At 41.0% G+C, this 10,890-nt stretch overlaps 1 protein-coding gene across 1 annotated transcript; it reads left to right on the forward strand.

Annotated features, from left to right (window-relative positions):
* The first annotated feature begins 3,883 nt into the window (after positions 1-3,883).
* LOC100712160 (R3H domain-containing protein 4-like) lies at positions 3,884-10,213 on the forward strand. The gene is given in 9 exon segments (XM_019365244.2): positions 3,884-3,897; positions 4,612-4,769; positions 5,056-5,177; positions 5,461-5,578; positions 5,644-5,705; positions 5,707-5,730; positions 7,431-7,516; positions 8,010-8,065; positions 9,524-10,213. Coding segments are annotated over 9 exon segments (744 nt in total). The 3' UTR covers positions 9,628-10,213.
* The last annotated feature ends 677 nt before the right edge of the window (positions 10,214-10,890 follow it).

The raw sequence follows: 10,890 nt of genomic DNA on the forward strand, positions 1-10,890 counted from the left end.
ATAGGGTGATATGGCACTACAAGGTCATTAAGATAAGATGGGGCCTGATTATTTAAGACCTTGTATGTGAGGAGCAGGATTTTGAATTCAATTCTGGATTTAACAGGAAGCCAATGAAGGGAAGCCAAAACAGGAGAAATATGTTCTCTCTTCCTAGTCCCTGTCAGTACTCTTTCTGCAGCATTTTGGATTAGCTGAAGACTTTTCAGGGAGTTTTTAGGACTTCCTGATAATAATGAATTACAGTAGTCCAGCCTGGAAGTAATGAAGGCATGAACTACTTTTTCAGCATCACTCTGAGACAGGATATTTCTAATTTTAGAGATGTTGCGCAAATGGAAGAAAGCAGTCTTACGTATTTGTTTAATATGTGCGCTAAAGGACATGTCCTGGTCAAAAATGACTCCAAGGTTCCTCACAGCATTACTGGAGGCCAAGGTAATGCCATCCAGAGTAAGAATCTGGTTAGATACCATATTTCTAAGAGTTTCAGGGCCGAGTACAATAACCTCAGTTTGATCTGAATTAAGAAGCAGAAAGTTAGCGGCCATCCAGGTCTTTATGTCTTTAAGACATTCCTGCAGTTTAACTAATTGGTGTGTGTTACCTGGCTTCATGGATAGATAGAGCTGCGTGTCATCTGCATAGCAGTGAAAATTTATGCTATGTCTTCTAATGATGCTGCCTAGGGGAAGCATGTATAATGTAAATAGAATTGGTCCTAGCACTGAACCCTGTGGAACACCATAATTGACCTTAGTGTGGGAAGAGGACTCTCCATTTACATGCACAAATTGGAGTCTATTAGATAGATATGATACAAACCACTGCAGCACAGTACCTGTAATACCTACAGCATGTTCCAATCGCTCTAATAGGATATTATGGTCAACAGTATCGAACGCAGCACTAAGGTCTAGCAGGACAAGCACAGAGATGAGTCCACTGTCAGAGGCCATAAGAAGATCATTTGTAACCTTCACTAAAGCTGTTTCTGTGCTGTGATGAGCTCTGAAACCTGACTGAAACGCTTCAAATAAGCCATTCCTCTGCAGATGATCTGTTAGCTGTTTGACAACTACTCTTTCAAGGATTTTTGATATGAAAGGAAGGTTGGAGATTGGCCTATAATTAGCTAAGACAGCTGGGTCTAGAGATGGCTTTTTGAGTAAAGGTTTAACTACAGCCAGCTTGAAGGCCTAAGGTACATAGCCGATTATTAGAGATAGGTTGATCATATTTAAGATTGAAGAATTAATTAATGGCAGGACTTCTTTGAGCAGTTTTGTAGGAATGGGGTCTAAAAGACACGTTGATGGTTTGGAGGAATTAATTATTGAAGTTAACTCAGAAAGATCAATTGGAGAAAAAGAGTCTAGCTTAACATCGATGGTACTAAAAGTAGCTGTAGAAGATATTACATCTGTGGGATGATTATTGGTAATTTTTTCTCTAATGATAAAAATTTTATTTGTGAAGAAGTTCATGAAGTCATTACTAGTTAACGTTAAAGGGATTGTTGGCTCAGTAGAGCTCTGACTTTTTGTCAGCCTGGCTACAGTGCTGAAGAGAAACCTGGGGTTGTTCTTATTTTCTTCAATCAGTGACGAATAGTAAGATGTTCTGGCTTTGCGGAGGGCTTTCTTATAAAGCAGCAAACTATTTCTCCAGGCTAAATGATGATCCTCTAAATTTGTGACACGCCATTTCCTCTCCAGCTTACGAGTTATCTGCTTTAGGCTACGTGTTTGAGAATTATACCACGGAGTCAGGGACTTTGGATTTGAGGCCTTAGTTTTCACAGGAGCTACAGTATCCAGAGTCGTACGTAGTGAGGAGGTAAAATTATTAACAAGATAATCAACCTCTGTTGGAGTAGCGTTCAGATAGCTGCTCTGCTCTATGTTGGTACAGGGCATTGAAGATGATAACTGTGGGTGGATTATATTCTTAAACTTAGTTACAGCACTTTCAGAAAGACATCTACTTTGATAAAGTCTACTCTCCATTGCTGTGTAATCAATTATTGTAAATGTAAATGTTATCAGGAAATGATCAGACAGCAGAGGGTTTTCAGGAAACACTGTTAAATGTTCAGTTTCTATGCCATATGTTAAAACAAGATCTAGAGTGTGATTAAAGTGGTGGGTGGGTTCTTTTACATTTTGAGAGAAGCCAATTGAGTCTAATAACAGATTAAATGCGATGTTGAGGCTGTCATTTTTAGCATCTACATGGATGTTAAAATCACCCACAATAATTATTTTATCTGAGCTGAGCACTAAATCAGATAAAAAGTCTGAGAAATCAGAGAGAAACTCTGTGTTGATTCATTTAAACTAACATAATCATCCGGCTGCAACCAGGTTTCTGTAAGGCAGAGTAAATCGATTTGTTGATCAATTAAGTCATGTACTAACAGAGACTTGGAGGAGGGAGACCTAATATTTAATAATCCACATTTCACTGTTTTACTCTTTGGTTCAGATGTGGATACTGTATTGTTCTTTCTTTTTGATTTTTTATGTTTAAGTTGTTTATTGCTGGTTTTTGGTTTGTTTTTTGTCATTTTGGGAGCTGACACAGTCTCAATGGAGATGGGTTTTTGGGGGGGTAGCAGGAGGAGAGAAGCTGCAGAGAGGCGTGTAAGACTGCAACTCTGCTTCCTGGTCCCAACTCTGGATAGTCATATTTTGGGGGGTTTAATAAATTTGTCCATATTTCTAGAAATGAGAGCTGCTCCATCCAAAGTGGGATGGATGCCATCTCTCCTAACAAGACCAGGTTTCCTCCAGAAGGTTTGCCAATTATCTATGAAGCCCACATCGTTTCTGGGACACCACTCAGACAGCCAGCAATTTAAGGAGAACATGCGGCTAAACATGTCACTCCTGGTCTGATTGGGGAGGGGACCAGAGAAAACTACAGAGTCCGACATTGTTTTGGCAAAGTTACACACCGATTCAATATTGATTTTAGTGACCTCCGATTGGCGTAACCGGGTGTCATTACTGCCGACGTGAATTATGATCTTACTGTATTTACGTTTACCCTTAGCCAGCAGTTTTAAATTTCCTTCAATGTCGCCTGCTCTGGCCCCTGGAAGACAATTGACTATGGTTGCCGGTGTCTCTAGCTTCACGTGTCTGAGAACAGAATCACCAATTACCAGAGTTTGACCCCCGGCGGGTGTGTCGCCGAGTGGGGAAAAACGGTTAGACACATGAACTGGTGGTGTACCTGGGGCTTCTGTTTAAGACTATGCTTCCTCCTCACCGTCACCCAGTCGCCCTCTTTCCCCAGCTGCTTGGGGTCTGCCGGGGAAACAGCTAGCGGGGCCTACGCTATCTTCGGCTGCACCAGCTACAGGGCCTGGCTAGCTACGGGTGAATGAAGGGTGCGAAGCCGAGTCTCCAATTCAGTAATCCTGGCCTCCAGAGCTGCAGATATGCTACATTTGTTACAGGTATCATTACTGCTAAAGGAGGCCGAGGAGTAACTAAACATCTGACACAATGAGCAGGAAAGTGCAGGAGGGACAGGTGAAGTAGCCATGGTGCTAACGAGTCGGCTACGAGCTAAGCTAAGCTAGCGAAACAGTAAAGAGACAGTGAGTGAATACTTTGGCTATAAATTAGGCAGTGAGCAAACAGAAAGGGTGATTCAGATGAAGCACGTTAAGATTATACTATGAAAAAGGGATGTATCAAAAGATTTAAATTAAATTGCTAAGCAGAAAAGCTACTCAGAAACACCACTGTGTTTGAGCAGGAACAGGAAGTGATACTCTACCGCAGAGCGAGCGAAACACCAAGTGACAGCGCCACCTAAGGTTGCATTAAAACATGTTTCGTTAGGTCTTACTTATTAAACTAAGGTTTGGATGCCAGAGGGAGAGTATGGGCGAACCTAAATAGTCCAGGCACAGATTACATCATATTATGTTGCTAATAACCTGTGGGCTCAGGCTAAAAATGGCATCAGCATGTTGACAACTGAGCTCACAGGAAGAAGCTCCAGGAAAGGCGGTCCACACAGACACCCACTGACCTACATCTGAAGCTGCTGTGGGATGCTCTGCTCTGTTCTGAGCCAGTTACACAGAGAAACCAGAGGAGGAAAAAATCTGCAGCTTTCATGGGTGTATTTTCAGTTTTAGTAGGATAAATGTCATCTGTATGTCTTTGTCTTATTTATTCCTCAGATAAGGTGATTACATGGCCATGCATGTAAATATGCGTATTTCAATCGATTTCTACTACAGCTGTTATTAAATGTCGTTTCAGGGTGAAATTATTATTGTGCACCTGTACCAGGTGTTGTGCAGGAAAGGCTGTAACACAATAAATAAGTAAATAGTCAGTTATATGTGTTTATCCTGCTAAGGGCTTCTGTGAACCGGGCCTGTTACAGGGTACACCTTGCTTTTACCTTCACATCTGAGCAGTTGGATAGGTTTAAATAAAGCAGCTTGAGGAACAAGTAAGCTGACTTGATTCCCTCGAAATTCCAACAACTCAATCAGATTTTGAGATTGGAAGCTGGAAATTCTTCTGAAAGATATATCAACTCAAACTCACTAAACTGATCCACTGTGCTCTGTTTTTCCAGCCTAGTAGAGGAGCGTAAATGCACCTCATTGCCTAGCTCTCCTGCCAAGCGAGTGTCACCCACCAAAAAGAAACAGTTCTATATCAACCAAGCCATCCGCAACTCTGACCTCACACCCAGGGCCAAAGGCAAGAAGAGCCTCCGCCGACAGGAGAACAGTAAGCTCTCATTTTACGTAAATTAAAAGATGGCGTCAGAGACTGCAGGCGGAGCAATGCTGGGAAAGTATTGAAAGGATTACTTTGGGGAAGAATCTCTGTGTGCAAGTTCAAAATGTTTTATAAGATGTATTTGAGGCTCCTGAGGCTGCTGGGCAACATTTTTACAAAGAATTCTGACGTTAGTGGCTTCAATACCTTAGAGGATGAGAAAAACTTTTACATTAGTTATAAAGTCATTGCTTTGCTCATTTATCTCTCTCTAATCTTCTCCTTTGAAAATTAGCACCCTACCTTGCTAATCTCCTTGAGAAAGATGAGTGCTCCAAAGACGATCTGGAGGTTTGCAGCAACCCAGCCATCCCATCCATCTTCTATGAAGTCTGCACCAATGGAAACTATGTAGAGGTACACAAATTAGTGGCATTTGTTGCAGAAGTGCGCACGGCTTAAGAAAAGATTTATAATTTCACCGTGTCATGTTCTCAAATTTTGTGTACTGTGTGCGCAAATATTTACCTGAGAGGTCCCACAGGAAACTGCCGCTCAAAAACCGTGTTTGTGTGTCCAAAGAAATGTAAACTGTGTGGTTTGGCTTGTGCGGGGTCTCACAGGGCACAGGGTTTTGAAGACCACCTAGAAAGATCAGGGACGCTGACTAATGTCATTTCTTGTCTTGTTGTTGTTTTAGCCGTGGAACGACTTCATGAATTGCTCTGGTGAGGAGCAGGAGAGGCTGCTCTCTCTGTTGGAGCTGGAGGAGGCCAAGAAGAAAAACACCAACCAGCTCCTCAAAGACCAGAGGAATGGTCAGTCTCAGCCTTCGAGCCTTTAAAGTGAAGTGTTTGTCTGACTTTGTCGTCTCTCTCTGCAGTAAATCCTGCCTTCACTGGTCAGGACTGCTTCCAGAGAATCGATCGCAGGTTGCGAGCAACTCTTGAGGCGGAAACAAATCCCCATGGTGAGTGTCTTCTCTGCTTCAAATCTCTCACTGTTTGGTCAGTGATTGCATCACTCATGTATTTGAAGTCGTTGTCTTTATAGTAAGTAGGGGTGGGCGGTATAAATGGTATACGGTAGAAACGATATTAATTTGGCCAATGGTAGAGATTTTTACTATACCGCTCTACCGCGATAGCGCATGTTGTTGGTGTCAACAAGCTGCGCCTGTTTTGGTTGAAAGCATTGCAGTGACTGCAAACAACATCAGCTGCAAATTATGCCGGGCGACAGTAATAGCAAAGAGACGAAGCACTTTTGGAATATGGGGAAAGCCAAAAACTGCGCTTCTGTACCATTGAGTCATTAATGCTGAATTCCCTAACAGCTGCTCTATTCCCATGTTGTTGCAGTATATTAATGACTAACCTCGTATTGTGGATGGATTATCTCAGTTGTTCTCCTGACTGAAGTTTAGTCCATTTATAGCATCCTGCTATGCAATTGTATTTGTCCTTAACCACCAGAAACCCTCACGTTAACTTTTATCGAGTGGAAAAAAGTTAGCGTTCATCCTTTAGCTTCACTGTGCTAATGATATGCTAACGTAGCTGTTTTGCTAGTGATCACGTAGCACATCATTATATACCAGCTAGCCCAACTTCAGTAACCCTGCAAACGTCACTGCTATTTAGTTTCCTGTCTTCATTCATGTTGGAAGTGATAGCAGAGCTGTACGTTTGAATTATTTCAGAAATCTCTCAGTAAGAACATGCCATATCATGTTTAGGTGGAAGCTAGCGAGCTAACTTCTAACTCCGTTTAATTTAATAAATTCTGTTTTCATGGATGCTTGGATATTAAACTTAATTGTTACACCTGGTAAAGCAGCAACGCTGATCATTTTATTAAAGATGAAAGAATTTAGACAGTTTTTAACTCTCAGTGATGCTGCAGTGTTCGTTTGACTTTTGGGACCTGAACCAGACGGAGTTTTGGACCCAGATTACTCCGCGAGGCTCCTGACTACGGCAGCCGTAATGCTCCGACAATCCATCAGGCGGTGTGGCTTTATAGCTTACCAAAGTTGTACTAAAACATTTTTGACAGATTTCTGCGCGTCGTGTACCACATAAAATCTGTTTGAGGTCAGTAAGCTCAACCAGAATTCATACATAAGGCACACTGTCCATTTTTGAGAAAATTAAAGGATTTTAAGTGTGCCCTATAGTGTGTAAAATACGTTATACAGAAGAAAAGAATATATCGTGATATATATCGTTACCGCACATGCTTCAAATTATACCGTGATATGGATTTTAGGCCATATCGCCCAGCCCCAATAGTAAGTTCAACTCATGTTAGTTTTATGCAGAGCCAGTTATCTCTTAACCACCACTGGCGGGTCCTCTTAATAGACCCATCTGCTTGTGGCTTCGTGCTACAAGAGTTATTTCCTCATTGTTCCTATTTTTTATGTTTTATACAATGTTTGAAATATGTGAAAAAGAGGATGTTCCTTAGCCTTCTGTTGTATGAATGTGCCCAATGAAACACTGAATTCAATCAGAAATTATAAGATACTCCTAATCATTATCAGGGACGAAGATGATGCGCAGGGACATGAGAGCAGGACTCCCTGAGATCGCCTGCTGAAGTTTAGTATTTTTCCCAAACACAAACTATGAATTTTGTGAAATCTGTGGTTTCTGCTTCTCTCAGGGAACGCTGGAAGTTCTGGAGGAAAACCTTCTGAGCTTCTTCAACGCTCAACCTTACTCAGTTTACACAACCAACCTCAGCAGCAGGCAGAAATCCTCTTCTTTCAGTTGGTGTGTCTGTGCTTCTTCAAAAGCTTTTCATTCACTTTAGTCTTTAATTGGTTAGACTTTGATAATGGACAGTGGAATTACACCTGTGGGAAGTGGTCTGGAGAGCTCAGTGGAATGTCATTTGTCAAGTAAAATCAGAGCAAATTACAACCTAGTGACCCTCAGTGCATTGCTTTGGCACCTCATTAATGTGTTAATTAATCTCATCTCAACAATGCTGCTGTTTGGATTGTTCTGACAAACATGCAGGTAAACCTGCTGTATTAGATTACATCAAGTCTTTATCGTCTGTCACCATAGCGACAGGAACACAACAGGAACAGGAGAAAATAGCTTACAGCCGGTGGTGAATACACAGTCTCCCTTTGTCGAGATGTGCGGGAAAATTGGTACACTACACAAACGTAGTCAGTTTGAATCAAGTGGGTTAATAACTGTCACATTTTTGTTGTTTGTGTTCGTCAATCAGCTTTGAGAGGCTGCTGCTTCACGCCATCTGCCAGTATATGGACCTCGTCTCTGCAAGTGAGTGGCAATAATACATAATGGCTCAGTCACACTAGGGTAAAGTTAGGATGGTAGATTGCCAACATGTTGCAGTCTGAGTCTGTCTGTGTCGATGAGCACAACTCTTCTGTGGCGTGTCTCTTTGCAGTAAAGGTTCGACTCAGCCGATTGGTTATTTCAGCTCGTTATATTACTGTGTAAAGGGAAGGTCGCTGAGCGCCTGTGTCAACCTATGAGCTTCTCATTCACTCATTTTATTTCTGTCTGATTGCAACAAAGCAAACAGTGTTTAAAAAAAAATATATATATATATATATTTCTAAGAGAGAGGGAGTAGGCATACCGGGCCCCTATTCCTCATGTTGAATACAATATTTAACCAACCACAAAGTGACAGTACAGCAGAAAACAGTGTTTCATAATGATATTCCCTGAGCCCCTCCCTGAGCCTGGTTCTGCCGGAGGTTTCTTCCTGTTAAAAGGGAGTTTTTCCTTCCCACTGTCGCCAAAGTGCTTGCTCATAGGGGGTCATATGATATGATTGTTGGGTTTTTCTCTGTATTTATTATTGTGCGATCTACTGTACAATATGAAGCGCCTTGAGGCGACTTTTGTTGTGATTTGGTGCTATATAAATAAAATTGAATTGAATTTAATATTAGTTTTAAACAAAACATGTTAATATTTGAATTTTCTTTTGAGGGGGGGGGGGTAATTTGTTTTTAAGCAAACAAGTAAGTCGGGTTTTGAAAAAAAATATTCTTAATTCATAATTAGTTGTACTCAGCTGGAATAACTCATGGACACCTGCAGCCAATTGTTTGTTTGTTTTTTACTTAATCTGCTGCTCATAGTCAGATGTACTGAATATAAGTGGTGAATATGAATTCCTGTTTATGCAGATTTAAGCTATAATTATAACTCAAGAATTAATATGCTGATTTAAACAATACGGTGAAACTAAACACTCAGCGCTAACATGTTTCTGACGTTAATGCCAAAAAGTAGACTATATTACAGAGTTGGTGACAGTAGTCTGGTGTCTGCCTGTTAAAATCCTTGAGTCTTCACTACATATGTGTGCTCTGAGTCTGAACAGACATGGAATTTAACAGCAAATTTCCTCGTTGTTGGGAGTTTTACAGTTGCAAGTATTTACACTCGTACTTCACGTTTAAAGCCACTTTGTGTGTTCTTAAATGTACAGAATTTTTGAACAGCGTCTTCACGAAATAAAAAATACCAACAAAAGAAAAACGCAATGTATTTTTTACAAAAAAACCCCCAAAACTTACTGGCATGTATCATCTTTTCGTCTCATTAAAACTGGAAGATTTTGAGTTTTTATCATTATAAATGCTTCTGTCTTTACATAATCCTACTTATCCAATCCTGGCTGCGCCTGCTAAGCCAGTTTAGTTTGTTTCAGTCACATCACAGTGATCAAAGTCTATTTCTCGCTTGTTGGGCCTCCAGGCAGCGACTACAATGGCTTACGTCAGACTGAAGTGGTGAACAAACAAGAAGAGTTCCTGCCTCCTGGACTCCTGCTGTCTGCCTACCTGGAGCAGATGAGTTGAGGACAGGACCACGCCCGTTTTTGTTTCTTCCTGTTGCAGACAGGAGCTCTGAAATGTAGATATGATGTGCAGTCTTCACACATTGTTTGTAATAACCACCCAGCTAAAATGTCTGCTTCTCTTTCTCTCTGTCAATTTTCCATTAACTAGATCCAAAAACGCAACAGAATCGATCACTCGAGCGTTAGCTAGGTTAGTTCGTGCTTAAAGTTGAATTTTAAACTGTAGGTTGGGTAATATGTAGTGAGTATACAGCTCAGCAAAGCAGGGTCTGGACACAAAGTCCCATCTGAGGCTTACAAACTGATACCTGTTTGAGGTTGGTAACTTGACCTCTCCTGTCACACCGTTACATTTTCTACCCCACGGTGTGTGTACAAGCAGCACAGGAAATCCAGCTGCTGAATTTTACAGTGGACTTAACACTTGACAAAACAGGCACAGTAAATTACAGCAGTAAGTCCTGAAAGTAATAAAAAGCATACTGTGTAAGGTCTGTGAGGAGTCTGCAGCGCTGTGTGTGTGAAGGTTTTAGGACCGTTCTTAAATGAAATGCATCACCGCCTGAAACAGTAGCCTGCATGAAGCATAAATTTTAATCTCTTTATTACTCACAAGAAAGTACATCTCTTTCATTGCTACTTGCAAATTATAGTTACTCTCTTTCTATTGTGTGTATTATTTAGAGGCAGATTGAGGCTTTGAGGTGGGTCTGAGAAACCCTTACAGTTCAATCAGAGGCATCTTTTGTGACAGCTGAGTAGCGGCTTTATGAGTTCTGCTTCCAGTGCATGTGTATGCCATGTGGGCATTAGGTTCAGTTTTCTGAATGTGCAGCAGATCGAGCATAGATGCTGACAGACTGCTGCTGTCACTGCACACTGTCAGTGTTATGTCAGTAATAGCCAATATTTAGGATAAGAAACTATATTATTCTGTGTTTTGGTGCATCAACGTACAGAGTGCTCTCTCAGTTTACATGAACACACAGCTTTTAACTGCTAACACGGATTCAATATATTCTGTACCTACGTTAAATGGGGGATAAAACCTGCTGAGCTCTGACTCTCAGGTATGTTAAATCTCAGTATTTGCATCCCTGAAAAATACTTCTGCCTTATGAACACAGTTTCTATGTTTTCTCTGTACAATTTTCTCCTTTGTACTGTACTTGGGTTTTGGAAACATGTATCCAGGTTATTTAAGAAAAAAGAGACTTTATTTCCGTTTTCTTTTTATAATGACGGCAGCAGAGTAACAAAA

This window comes from Oreochromis niloticus, linkage group LG12 (genome assembly GCF_001858045.2).
Source record: "Oreochromis niloticus isolate F11D_XX linkage group LG12, O_niloticus_UMD_NMBU, whole genome shotgun sequence".
NCBI classification, from domain to species: Eukaryota; Metazoa; Chordata; class Actinopteri; order Cichliformes; family Cichlidae; genus Oreochromis; species Oreochromis niloticus.